General features: G+C 62.9%; 1 protein-coding gene across 1 annotated transcript; it reads right to left on the bottom strand.

The window, feature by feature from the left end:
* Window positions 1-16: 16 nt before the first annotated feature.
* On the bottom strand, window positions 17-11,371 carry CAPN10 (calpain 10; the record flags this gene model as incomplete). The annotated part of the gene is made up of 12 exons (XM_082840968.1): window positions 17-396; window positions 677-722; window positions 981-1,180; window positions 2,749-3,004; window positions 3,090-3,292; window positions 4,077-4,297; window positions 4,555-4,721; window positions 5,209-5,350; window positions 6,963-7,180; window positions 7,971-8,167; window positions 8,542-8,673; window positions 11,246-11,371. 12 exons carry the CDS (start codon window positions 11,369-11,371, stop codon window positions 367-369), a joined length of 1,938 nt encoding a protein of 645 aa, XP_082697094.1. The 3' UTR covers window positions 17-366.
* Between the last annotated feature and the right edge of the window lie 1,402 nt (window positions 11,372-12,773).

The following is a 12,773-nucleotide window of genomic DNA, read 5'->3' as shown; positions in this document are numbered from 1 at the left end:
GAAGCCGCTGGCTACCTAAACCAGGAGCCAGCCGGAAGCTGCTCAGTACTGATGTTTATTTATAAAGTTACATCCTAAAAACGTTTCTAATAAATAGTTTTAGACAAGATCTGTCCCGACGCGCCGTAAGGCCTCTCTCCGGGGCCAGAGAGACAGGGCGTGGAAGATTTCAGGGAGGCTCTGTCGGCTCAGCGGCATGGAACGAAGGTGCCCACCCTGAGTTTTTCTTGCCCTTCCTGCAGCACCTGCAGGGACGGGGGCTCTTTGCCAGGACCCGCTCAGGCCGGCCGCCGTGGCCCTGGCGTGTGGGCCACTGGGAACCCCTCAGACCCCTGGTCACCAGAGCCGACACGCAGGATCACCCGGTTAGGCTTTCATCACTGCCACGAAGGAGGCCTGCGGGAGGAGGTGGTGAGGGCTGGCGGCACTGCCCTGGTTTGAGGGGTGAAGGCCCGCCCTCATGTCCTCCAGGGGCTGTCACGGCAGCCCCAGCTTCTGGGCCCCAAGAAGCTCTGCCTGGGGTTCGCAGGGGAAGAGACCAGGGTACCTCGTGTCCCAGGGAACAGCCCAGCCTTCAGGGTGGCCGCTGGGAGGAGCTAGGCAGGGGAATTAAGACGCAGGGCACCAGGAGGCCCCAAAGCAGAGTGAGCTGGGCCCTCCCAGGCCCCATACGTACCTCCTTGAGGAGCTGCCCCAGCATCTCCTGGCTGTGAATGGAGCGCCTGTGGGAGAAGACACCGCTCTCACCCCTCTGGGTCCCTCCCCGCGCACCTGGAGAGGCAGCCACGCTCCAGGCCCGTCTGCTCTCTAGACGGTGCACTCTCCTCCCACAGGCCTCTGGGCTCTGCCAGGACAGTGAGAGCTGGGGTGTGTGCGACAGGTGGGAGAGAACCAGGGGCGCTAAGATGCTGAGGACCACGGCCCCCCGACCGACACACACACACACACACACACACCCACACACGGCCCCGGCGCCCCACCTGTCTATTCTGGTCTCTACGGTCACGGTGAAGGCCCCCTCTGTGTCTGGCAGGTAGGTGGAGGGCACGATCCAATAGGTCCCCTCGGACAGGTGGCAGAGCCGGCTGACCTCCTGGGCGTAGCAGTGCGGCACACAGCTTAGCAGAGGCTCCTGGAGCAGCAAGGAGGGCGCATCCTGGCCCCCGCCGTCCGCTGGGACCTGGGGGAGGCCCGGGCTCAGACCGGGCGGCCTGCCCGTGGGCGGACCGAATCGGCTGTGTCCGCCAGGACGGCGAAGGCAAGTCCCCTGTCTCAGCCTTGGCCTTGCTCCCTTCCCAGGCAGCACTGCCCTGGGTCGGGAGCAGCCTGGTGCAGTCTGCTTGGACCCCGTCACACATGCCAGGCCCCCGAAGCTGGACTCGCCACTCACCGGGGCCCCACCACCCGAGGGCCGCAGCCTGGGAACCAGCAGAAGGCCCGCCCTCACATCTTCCAGCGACTGTCACTGCAGCCCCAGCTTCTGGGCCCCGAGAAGCTCTGCCTGGGGCTCTCAGGGGAAGAGACCAGGCACCTCGTGTCCCAGGGCACAGCCCAGCCTTCAGGGTGGCCGCTGGGAGGAGCTGGGTGGGGGAATTAAGACCCAGGGCACCAGGAGGCCCCCACTGCGCAAGCCCCTGCCCCAGGACTCATCTCTTTGGCCCCGGCACCGGCACTTTTTTCGAAGCGCCGGGGGGGTACCCCAGGGGTGGCCTGCGGTGGAGCGAGGCACCAGAGTACGTCCTCAGCCGTTGGGATCCTGAGGGCACAGAACCTTCTCAGAGAAGAGCCGACCCTCCGCTCCCCCACGTCGTCTGCAGCGCAGGCTAAGCGTGCCCAGCCCCATGACGGGCCCCTGACGGCACAGCTCCGGGCCATCCTCCAGCCCATGCCCTCCTCGGGCACCTGCCACTGTCCAAGCCCATCTTGAAGCGGGGTCCCCAGAAGGAGCAGGGGAGCCACGCCTCACCATGGGATCTGGGTTTGTGACCTCTGACCTCTAGCACTTCACCTCCCCGCCTTCTCCAGCTACACGTGCGCTAGGTGCATCCTGTTCTCGCGCTGGGAGAAGAGCTGACTGAGGCCGGGGAAGGCGCTCGGGGCGGCGTTTGTGACTCCCTGGCCCTCGCCTGGCCTCCACGGTCTCCTGCCACCCGTGCCCACGTGAGCCCGGGAGGCAGCCTCTCCTCTGCGGGGGCAACCGGCACACTTCCCCGAGCTCCCGAAGGCCGCCCCACCCTTCTGCTGCCTGGGATGCGGCCCCGCACCTCGGCCTCGCTCTCAGCTCCTACCCCCGGCTCTGTCTTCTCTTTCTGATCAGAAGACCCTCACTCGGTGGCGCGACCATCCATCACGTCTCAGCGGGTGTGGGCCTCCCCTCCGTCCCTCTCCTGCTGGTCCCCAGAGCCCAGGCCCTCGCTGGTTCCAGACTCAGCCACGGGGTTTGGGGCGGGGAGGATTCACGCGGCTTCAGGGCGGCTCCTGCTGGACAACGGCACCCTCTGCGCCCTGTCGGGCCTCCCGGCTGCAGGTGCAGTGCTGGGGGCAGCTCAGGACACAAGTGTCCAGTGGTTCTGAGCCCGGGCGAGTGGACGAGGGGCTGCCTGAGCTGAGCCGTGACCCCCAGTGAGCTATGGACTTTAGGAATAGAAATGAGTCTTGTGTGTGACTGGATGACGCGGACAGACCCCGGGGGCCTCTCTGCCCGACCCGGCTCACCCCACCCGGACGCCCGGGAGCAGGGGCGCCTGCCTGGAAGATGTGGAAGCCGATGGCGAGGCCCTCGTGGTCACGGCAGTGCTGGCGCAGGGTGATGCGGACGCAGCGGGGGCCCGCGCCCTCCGGCACCGAGAGGGGGAAGCGGGGGTTGGTGGGGTAGGAGGCAAAGTTCCGGCTGCCCCCCGCCGTCCGGCCGACTCTCCAGGAGCCCCGCAGCCTCACGGTCTCCCACTCGCCCACGGGCAGGACCTCCCGGGGGGCAGCGCTCTGGGCTGCCGGCTGGATGGCGCTGCCGGGGAGAGAAGCACAGGAGGCGGCCGTGGCGCACACTCATGCGGCCCTGCCCCAGTCCCCGGCCTGCCCACCACCCTCACCTGAGGCAGACTCTCCCGCTAGAGAAGACCCGGAGCAGGAACCGCCCTGGCACGTCCTTCAGGAAGGTGCTGGGCACGGCCAGGTAGTAGCCCGGGGCGAGCTCACAGCGCAGGTGGACCTCGCGGTCGTACGCGTGGCATGCGGTGCCCGCCACGGGGGGCGCAGACAGGGCCTTGGGGAGGCTGACCCGCCGCTTCTCCACCTGCAGGGGAGGCCCGTGTGCACCCGTCACAGAAGGGCCCCCCTCGAAGCACCCAGGCCTACGGGTCCCCCGCACCCCGGTGAGCCCGGGCCTTCCCCTCAGCCCTGGGGTCAGCGGCTCCGTCCCACACGGGAGCCTGCAAGTCCTCCTCTGCTCTGGGAGGAGACAGACAAATCCAGACAGGGCCGCGCCTGCAAAGGCAGGAGGCTGATGCAACCTGGGGACTGCCAGGCAAACGCCTGCTAGCAGCTTCTGCACGAGGAAAGCAACACCAGGCAGGCCGTGGCCGCACAGAGACGGGGAACAGTGTGATGTGAGCTGTCAGACCCCGTCAGGACACACAGGGTGAAAAACCAAGCAACTGGGCAAGCCAACGGGCAGCGCGGTCCTCTGTGGGCCACCCTCCTGTCCCCTCGGAGAGCAGGACAGGGGTCTCCATCGGGAGCCACAGACCTACCCTCGGACAACCCACGAGAGCACAACAACCCCATCCCCGTTTTGTAGGGAGGGGACTGAGGGATGTCCGGGGCTGCCCCCAGCAGCCCTCCTAACACCTCAACTAGCTCTGCTAACGGCTGCTTCTGTGTGCTTGCCTTTGGCCAAAGGGCACACCCTGGGCTAGGCGGAGGGAGGTGAGTCCTGTGGACTCAGATCTGAGCGGGGTCTGTGGGAAGACAGCCGGGGGTGGGGGGGCGAGGGGCACGTCGGGTGCTCCTGGGGCTCAGGCCTCCTCGCCCCTGTGCCTGCATCCCACAGAGCGGGGTGCCAGGCCCGGGTGGGTTACCTTCCAGATGTGCAGGCCCACGGCCTGGTAGTCCCTGCCTGGGTGGCCCGCCGTGCGCAGCCGTGGTCTCTGCAGGACGGCCATGTATACCTCGCTGGGCTCGCAGACCCGCAGCCAGAACTTGGGGTTGCTGGGGAAGCCGCTGTAGTTCCGGCAGCCTCCCGCCGACTGGCCCTTGACCCAGGCCCCGGGCAGCTCCTGAGTGTGGCACAGCGCCCTTCCTGGGTGGCGACCCCCACGTCAGCTGCAGGGACAGGGTCCCCCTCCTGCTCCCTGCACGAGCAGGGGCCCCCCACCCCGCCACCTGGCCCCCCAGGGCAGGTGGGGGTGCAGCCGCCGCTCCGCCCTGAAGAGAAGCCAAGGGGCAACCAGGACCCCGCGGGGCGACGCGGTGCTTGCTTAGCCCCGGGCTTCAGAGGCCAGTCGTCCGGGCCACTGCGAGCCCACGAGGCCTCCCCCAGGGCGCAGGCCCCCTTACCTGAGCAGAGGCTCTGCAGGTGGCCAGCCTCCGAGATGGGGAAGCCGATGGTGACCTCGTCAAACTCCCGCAGAAACTCATCCTCCTCCACCCAGAACTCCCCCTCCTGGAGCTGTGACAGCAGCTCAGACTGGGCCGCGGACTCCACCCGGTTCCACCCTTCACCCCTGGAAGGAACCTCCCTTCAGCCGAGGCCTCCCGCCTGCTGAGCGGATGACGGGTGGCAGGGCGGGGTGGGGGTGGGGATGCTGGTCCCGCCCTGCGACCCTGGGCCGGCGAAGGGGAGCGGCCCTGCGCCAGGTCTGGACGCTGAGCTGACGACTGGGTGCAGGCGTTCCGTGGGTCTGTCACCCGCAGCCCGGCAAGGCATCCACCAGTCCGTGGGTGCCCCTGACTCAGGACAGGCCCCGGCCGCCCCGGGCGCCTGGGTCGCAGGGCCCAGCACTAAGGCTGCCTCAACAGGCCATCTGGGGCCGAGCACAGAGCACGGTGGCCCACGAGCAGGAGCGCAACCAAACCCTGTCCTGACCACGGCCCGGCCTCGGACACCAGGCGCGCACGCGGTCAAGGCGGCTCCGGGCTGCCCCTTGGGCCCCGCCCCCCGCCCCCAGCAAGACCAGCGCAATGACCCAGAGTGCACCTCGCCGCACTCACCCCTTTCTCCAGGGCCCCTGCCAACACCGCCGGCCCCAGGGGTTCTGAATCCGCAGCAGCAGGATGCTCTGACCAGCCTGACCCCGGAGCTCTCGCAGGTCCGAGACAATGAAAGCATGAAACTCCCCCAGCGCCCTGGTACCTGGGTGAGGGACAGCCAGGAAGTCCTCAAACCGAGCAGATGCACAGGTCCGCCTCCTTCCCTGGGACGCCCCAGCCCACTCAACCGCAGCTGCACAGGCACCCGGGTCCCCGCGGGCCACCAGGGGCTCCTTTCCTGACCGCTGCCGACAAGTCAGCTCCGGAGTGGCCTTATGCAGCGTGAGTGACGCTGAAGGCCTGGGTTTAGACTGGCTCGGCTGCCGCCAGGCCTGACAAGTCACTCCCTTCTCTGGGCCTCGGTCCTCGTTGAGGATGATGAGGGAGGTTCTCAAAAGGGCTGCTCCCAGCACTGTCACGGGCGGGTCTGTGACGCCAGAAACCAGAGAAACCTCTTCTCGGCGAGGCCTGCTAAGGTGTCAGGGGCGCCAGGTAGTGTCTGAGCAGAAACCGGTGGGGAGGGCTGGAGGCCCGCGGGAGACCCTCCACCTGGCCAGAGGCCTTGGGACAGACAGGCGCAGAAGTGAAGGGGCCAAGCAGAGACTGGTGGGCGCGTGGCGGTCCAGACAGGAGAAGAAACTCCTGGAATGTCTTTAAGTGCTTTGCTTAGAAAGGCACTGGAGCCGCCACTCTGGGTGTCCCGCCCACGTCCCCAGCCCCCTGCCACTTCGGTGGGTTCCAGCTGCTCTCCATCTTTGCCTGTGGGTTCCCCCAAAGCCTGAAGTGCCCAGAATTAGCCCTACCCCACCCTGGGGGCAGCTGATGCTACACAGGCCACCCTCTGAGGCAGCGTCTCGCACAGCGTCCCAGCACAGCATTCTGTGGGCTCCCCTCACCCCCGAAGTGTGCTTCCCCAACCCCACCCTGAGGCCTGCAGGTGGGCAAACCAGCCCGGGGCTGCGCTAACGCTCGCGCGCTGCCGGACGGCCAACACGTGGCAGTTTATTTTGATGTTCTTATGCTTCGGACAAAAAGCCCGTTAGGAAAATAACCGTAAATATGAAAACAATTGGGCATAAAGATGTTCACTGCAGTGCTATTTATAATAGCATAAAATGGAAAGACCTTGAATACCCAACATCAAGGGAAGAGTTAAGAAGAGCGCAGCAGATACACTGATAACGTAAGACGCTGACAAAGTTTACACAGCAACACAGAGAATGGCATACGATATAGAATATAAAACATATACATCTTTTTGAAAAAAAACTGAGAAAGGGGACTAAAAAGTCAAAAGTAGTCAAGTCTGAGTGATTTTTTTTCAACGGATTTCTTTCAAGGAGCAGGTATATTACTAAAGTGAAAACCGTGGGAGTGATTTTTTTTTCAACGGATTTCTTTCAAGGAGCAGGTATGTTACTAAAGTGAAAACCTGACTGTCGCTTTTGCCAGGTTACCAGCTGGGCCAGAGATGGTGCCGCCACCTGGTTCCCAGCGACCCCGCCTCCCCATAACAGCAAGCCCTGGTCAAGGGAGAAGGGGACACTTCCCTCCAGAGGAGGACGGTCAGTAGGGAAGGTCACACACTCAGACACCAGTTCCGAAGGTCCTCCTTTCCGCTTAGCCCATCTAGGACCACAGTAAAAAGCTGTGTACAGGAGGCCGAGAGGGCTCAGGTGTGCAGGCCTGCCATGCCGCCGCCCGCTCCCGCCTACCTGTTCTGGGGCTGAGCACTGAGCAGCTCAGCAGACCGCGGTCCTTCAGGCTGAGCAGCTGCCGACAAGTCCTGCGTTCCGCGCCCCTGGGCCTGTCCTGCTGGCCGCTGGCTCCTGCCATGTCCCTCAGGTTCCACCTTTCGGCCAGGCCACCAGTGAGGTCCACCAGGGCGTCAGCCACCTGTCCCGCCCACAGGTGCTCATAGGACCCGTAGACCCTGGGGAGACAGCCAGGAGGGCGTGAGGCTCCGGTACCAGGCGCCCTGCCCCTCTCCTGTCCCCTGTGGTCTGCCTTCTACCCACCTCAATCGCCTCTCTTTCCTCGCCTCTTTCCCTCCCACCCTGTCCTCACCAAGTCCAGACACAAGCTCGCCTCCAAGGCCATACGGGACAGCACCCCGCAGTGCCCTGCGGCCTCTGCCCCTGTGGGGCACCAGCGGGAGGCAGGCACAGAGGCTGTGAGCTCCCACTCCTGCGTCTCTCATGATCAAGGCCTTCGGCCCCGCCAGCGGCAGCAGTGGAGGGCTCACTCCCACCGCGGAGGCCTGCCTACCGGCCCAGCGCCTTTCAGCACGGCCATCAGCACACTCGGGGAGGAAGTCCTTGGTCTCAGGACTACGATAAACGAGCATGGTACCTAGGTGGCCTCATTCCTTCCCAGCAACCTGCACAGAGGCCGCCTGTCCCCAGTGGTGACACAGATAGACGGAGACATTTCTCTCGCTTGGGTTTGAGGAAAGAGAGAGGAAAACACACACACACCCTCTTTCTGGAGGCGAGGCCTTCATGCCCGACTTTGAAATGAGGGCAGGGAAAGAGGGAGTGGGCAGAGGGGACAGCAAACCACAGGCCAAGTCTCAGAGTCTCTGTCTCTGGACGGGTCGCCCCACCCAGGACTGGCCACCAGACCCTAGCTGCTGACAAGGATGCTGCAGCCCAGGGCGAGCAGATGTGCTTCCCAGGCCCCCAGCCCGCCTGGCCCGGCCCCTCCACCCCCAGCGTGCGTACTTGGCGTAGACCTTCTCCAGTAAGGGAAGCCAGAACACATCCTCCCTCTGGCACCGGGAGAAGCAGAGTCTCCCTGCAAGACAAGGCAGACGGTCATCTATGGTCACCTCCACCCAGCGTCCAAACTGCCAAACTCGACAGGTGAAGGAGCCGCGGTACGTCTGGTCGAGCCAGCTTGGCTGTCCCGGAGGAAAGACCTGCCGCGCGTGGGGAGAGGCAAAAGGAGACGGTGAGAGAAGCCACCACGCGGCGCGCTCCCAGCATCCCGAGCAGAGCGTGACCGTGCGGAACGGTACCCTCCCGTCGCGCAAAGGATTCCACCTCCCCCGACGCCTGGCTGGCACGTTTGTCTTTTTATTCCAAATGCCTGCCTGACCCAGGGCTCGGGAGATGGCAGAGCAGGGCAGAAAGCAGCCCTGCTGGCCCCTGCGGGAGGGGGTCACTGCATCTGCGCCTCGGAGCCCCCGAGGGCCGAGTCCCGCAGGGCAAGAGCTTGGCTGCCTCCTGCTTCCTTCCAACGCGGGCAGACAGGAAGCAAGGGCCGGAGGGGAAGCCGCGCTGTGGCAGACACCTGGTCCAGAAGGTGCTGGCTCTTCTGCAGGGCGGCGCAGGCGCACAGGAACCAGCAGTCCCCTAGCAGCCCTTGCTTCACCTGTCCTTCCTGAGCGCGATCTGCAAACAGCTGGGGTGTGGCGCAGATTTCCTGAAATAAAGAAAATCGTCCAGAATTACTTCATGCCTGTGGCTAGCTATAAAACTAAGAACACAGGATCTATGTGACAGGGGCTGGGGAGGAGCTTTTCTGGTCATCCACATTGCCTAAGAGGGGACGGGAAGCAGCTGGCTTCTTGCAGCCAGTATCCGTCAGCCCCTCCTGGCTTCAGATCATCGCATCCAACTTAAGATTCCAGGGTCCCTGTCTCTGTCCACCTTCCTTAATTGGCAAAACTCCCAACTCTGGATGAATTCTACCCCGCCTTTCATAAAACGGTTGGTCTAGAAAACGGTTTCACTTTAAATTCATACAGGCAAGTATGAATTTGTGGGTCCTCTATACTGTTTCTCTAAAAGGCTCAGTTTTCCACACCCCTGACTAGTTTACCCCTTCTCCTTCCTCCTTCTCTTCTCAAAGCACCCTCGCCCCTCTGAGCGGATGGCCACACCTGATGCTCCATCAGAAGCCCCCTGACCTGACCCCATTCCTGCCCTCAGTATCTGGTCCCTCCCACGATCCCCGCTTCCTTCCTTGTCTGCAGGGAGGATCCCACCAGCATAAGGCATGGGAGAGGATGTCTCCTCTTCTCTAAGATGCTGTCCCTGGGCACTATTTCCCCTCTAGGCCCGTCACTGACCGACTTCTCGAAAGAGCTGCTGCCCCTACTTCCTCCCTCCGGCTCCTTGCCACACCTCGTTGCTTCTGAGCCAGCCATGCCCCCAAACTGCTTTTATCAATGTCACCTCCGTGTCGTCACCTCCAACGGGCATCCTCTGTTCTTGTCTTTCCCAACACTCGGCAGCATCAGAGCAGTGGCTGCCCCCGACCCCAGCAGTCCCCTCCTGGCTTCCATGATTCCAAGGGCTTCTGGCTGTCCTTTCCCCTCACTGCCTGCCACTTCTCAAGTCTACCTGTCAAGGCACCAGCGGTTCCTCAAGGCTCGGTTCCAAGCCGCCTCTTCTTCTCTGCCCATACTTTCTCCTGAGATACCCTTCCAGACCCTGGACAGTAAGCCATCTGTTACAGTCCCAGCTCCCAGTGGAGCATCTAGGCCAGGTCTTCCTGAGCTCCCGACTCTCATATCCACTTGCCTACTGTCAGCTCCACTTGAACCTGTGAGAGCAAAACCCAAGCCTCCATTTCCACCCCTAGCTCTCCCCCGCCTCCCAGTTTCCCCAGCACAGCAACCGGGACCATCATCCCCCCAGGTGCTCAGGCTAGAAATCTAGAAGTCATTCTTGGTCCCTCTTTCATCCTCACCACCTACTTCCAATCGGTCACTAAGACAAACGGGTCTCAGGCCTACCTCTGCCACTTCTTAGTCCTGAGACCTTGGGCAACGTTTTGACTTAACGTTGGTATCCTTGTCTGTAAAATGGAGATACAAGTACCAACCTTACAGAATTATTAGGTGGACTAAATAAGATCAAGGGCATAAATTCTGTGCACATAGAATACCTATAGCCTTTACCGGCATATTATGAGTGTTATGTAAATATAAGTTTCTCTTCCCATTTCCTGACCACCATGAACCCAGCTCTAGTTTCCAATCAGTCACTAAGACCTATAAATCCCCCCTCCAAATATCTCTCAAATCCATCCACTCCAAAGCCCCATCCCAACGGCTGTCACACTAATCTGAGCTCCGTCATCTTTCTCCAGGACCACTGCAATGGCCACCTTCATTCTTGCCCCAACAATCCATTTCACACCTGGCAGTAAGAGTGAGTTTCTTAAAATGTAAATCAAATCGAATCACTCCTCTACTAAAAACATTCTAATGGCCTCCCATTGTCCCTAAAATCCACCCCCCACACTTTTTTTTTTAACCCAAATTCCACCGGCATGGCCGGTCAGGCTCTTTGGCCCTTGGCACCTCCATGCCAAACAGGCCCTCTCAGTGTTGCCCACGGAAAGCACCTCAACAGGCAGAGCCAGGTCTGGCCTTCTTCCAGGGCTGGCGCAGACAGATGTCCCCACTAAGACTGCATACAGTCAGGGAGAGACTGTTCCTTGGACAGTCTTATTCAGCTGATACACCATTTCTAAAGATACCAGCATAGCACTAGGCTGGAGCATCCCTCTAAACTGCCACCTTGAAATAATTACATCTGAAACTGCAAGTGCACGAGGTCCAAGACAGGAACGCGCAGAGCAAAACGGCTTTGCTTTGTAGGCTCAGCCTGGCCCTTCCTGAACATAATGAGAAACAGAACGAGACCGCTTGTGGCCAGAAGAGCCATGCAGACTGGAAGCTCTTCAAAGCAGACGCAAGTGGGGCTGAGTTTGCGTCTGTTAAAACGCCCCTCTCGCTGTGGCTTGAATCTCCTATTGAACGGAGCTCTCGCAAGTAGGGGCCGTAAACTCGCGTCCAGCACACCCCGAGTGGGCTGGGGAGGGGCCCTGGCAGCCCACTCAGGAGGACAGCGGCGGCAGACCCTGCCGACCGTCGTGCAGCCAGCCCCGGCTAACCCCGGCCGCCGCGCTCGCACCCCTGCAGGAAGGAGCGCCTGGAGGCCTGGCGCGAGACCCGTGAGACCCGCGCGCCCCCCTGCCCCACCTGGGGCCGCCTCCACGTGATTTCCTCCCGGAACTGGGCCAGCGGCGTGGAGAAGCTGGAGAAGAGCGAGGAGTCCGAGGCCGGGAAGGCAGCGTCCCGGAAGAGCTCCCTGGCCGGCGCCCGCATCTTGGGCACCCCGAGCTCCCATCTACTGCCCGCGCCCCGGTGCCGAGCGCAGCCGAGAGGGCGCGCAGCCCCGGAGGGAGCGCGAACTGGCCGCGGCCCCGCCTGCCTCGCGCCTCCCCCGTCCGGCCCGGCCCCCCCGCCCCGCTGGACCCACAGTACCACCCGGCCCCGGTGCCCGCCCGCTCCGTCGCCCCGGTAACCGTAGATCTAGGCTGCAGCCAACCAGGCGCGTAGCCCCTGATCACATGACAGAACGGCCCAATCCCACTCGAGCGTTGGGAAGTCCGCGCCAGATTCCCAGCCCCCCAGGGGGCGTGGCTCTCGATCTAGGCTCCAGCGAAGCCGGTTAGTCGCCTTGGCTGCACTTCTCTTTCCAGGGCCGGGGGGCTCGAAGGTGTCTCAGCGGAGACTCACACCTGGGAAGCCGGCAGCGTCTTGTCCTCGGGCCGGTGTGGTTCGGGTCGGGGCGTCAGGACTGCCTCCTGAGGCTGAAGGGACCAGAGAGGCAGTCTCGGCCGAGGTCGGGCCACGAACTACAGGTCCCAGCATGCCGTGCTGCCTCCAGAATGCACTTCTTCCGGCGGGGGCGGTGGGTCCGGCCACCTGGTGTCGGGAGAGCCAATGAGAGACTCGGGAAGGGGAGCTGTGGGCCGTCAGGGACCGTGTGGTGTCCGCCACTGTTGTGGTTGTGTGCTGGGGTCCTGGGGAATGTTACGGCCCCGGGAGGGCCTACCCAGGCCTGGGAGGCTGTCGCAGGGCAGGCTGGGATCAGACGCGCTAGATCCTGAGCCGGGCAGGCGATGAGGCTGGAGCATCCTCCGGGTCCCCAGATGGCCGGGCATCTGGTGCTGGTGGGCTGGACAGTGACCCGCTGGAGTTGCGGTTATAGCCCATGGCCGCTCAGTGCTGCGGGTTGGTGAGGGCAGTGACTTAAGGATCTGCTCAAGGATTCACCTTTGCTGCAGGAGCCTGCCCTTCCCCGTCCCCATTCCTAGGAAGGAAGGCAGGCAGCCAGCCAGCCAGAGGCTTATTCTCTGACTGCCTCTCCAAGCCTGCTTCACTGTGGCTGGAGCCTTCACAGAGGGCCGCACAGGGGAGGAGATGGGGTGGGGTGGGGCACAATCCTTCTAGGACAGCTCTCTGATATCTACTAGAGCTTCTCAGATTTTGTATCCGCAGGCCGCTTTTGCCCAGCCTCCCAGATAGGAAGGGTGGTCAGATCGAAGCCCTTCTGCAGTCTGATCCATGCTGATGAGAAACGGAGCCTGGTCCAGGAGCCCCTGCCCCGGCCTTCTTGCTCCAGAGCCCCCGGTTGCTGTGACAGCTGCGGCTTCTCCCTCTGAGAGGCCCAGCAAGGCCTGCATGAGGAGCAGCTGTTGGTGGTGGCATGATACGGGGGGGG

The sequence above is a fragment of the Leucopleurus acutus genome (genome assembly GCF_964270905.1).
Source record: "Leucopleurus acutus genome assembly, chromosome: 6".
In the NCBI taxonomy this organism is placed as follows: Eukaryota; Metazoa; Chordata; class Mammalia; order Artiodactyla; family Delphinidae; genus Leucopleurus; species Leucopleurus acutus.
Note: the sequence above shows the minus strand (reverse complement) of the source record. Positions and strands in the feature narration are given on the sequence as shown.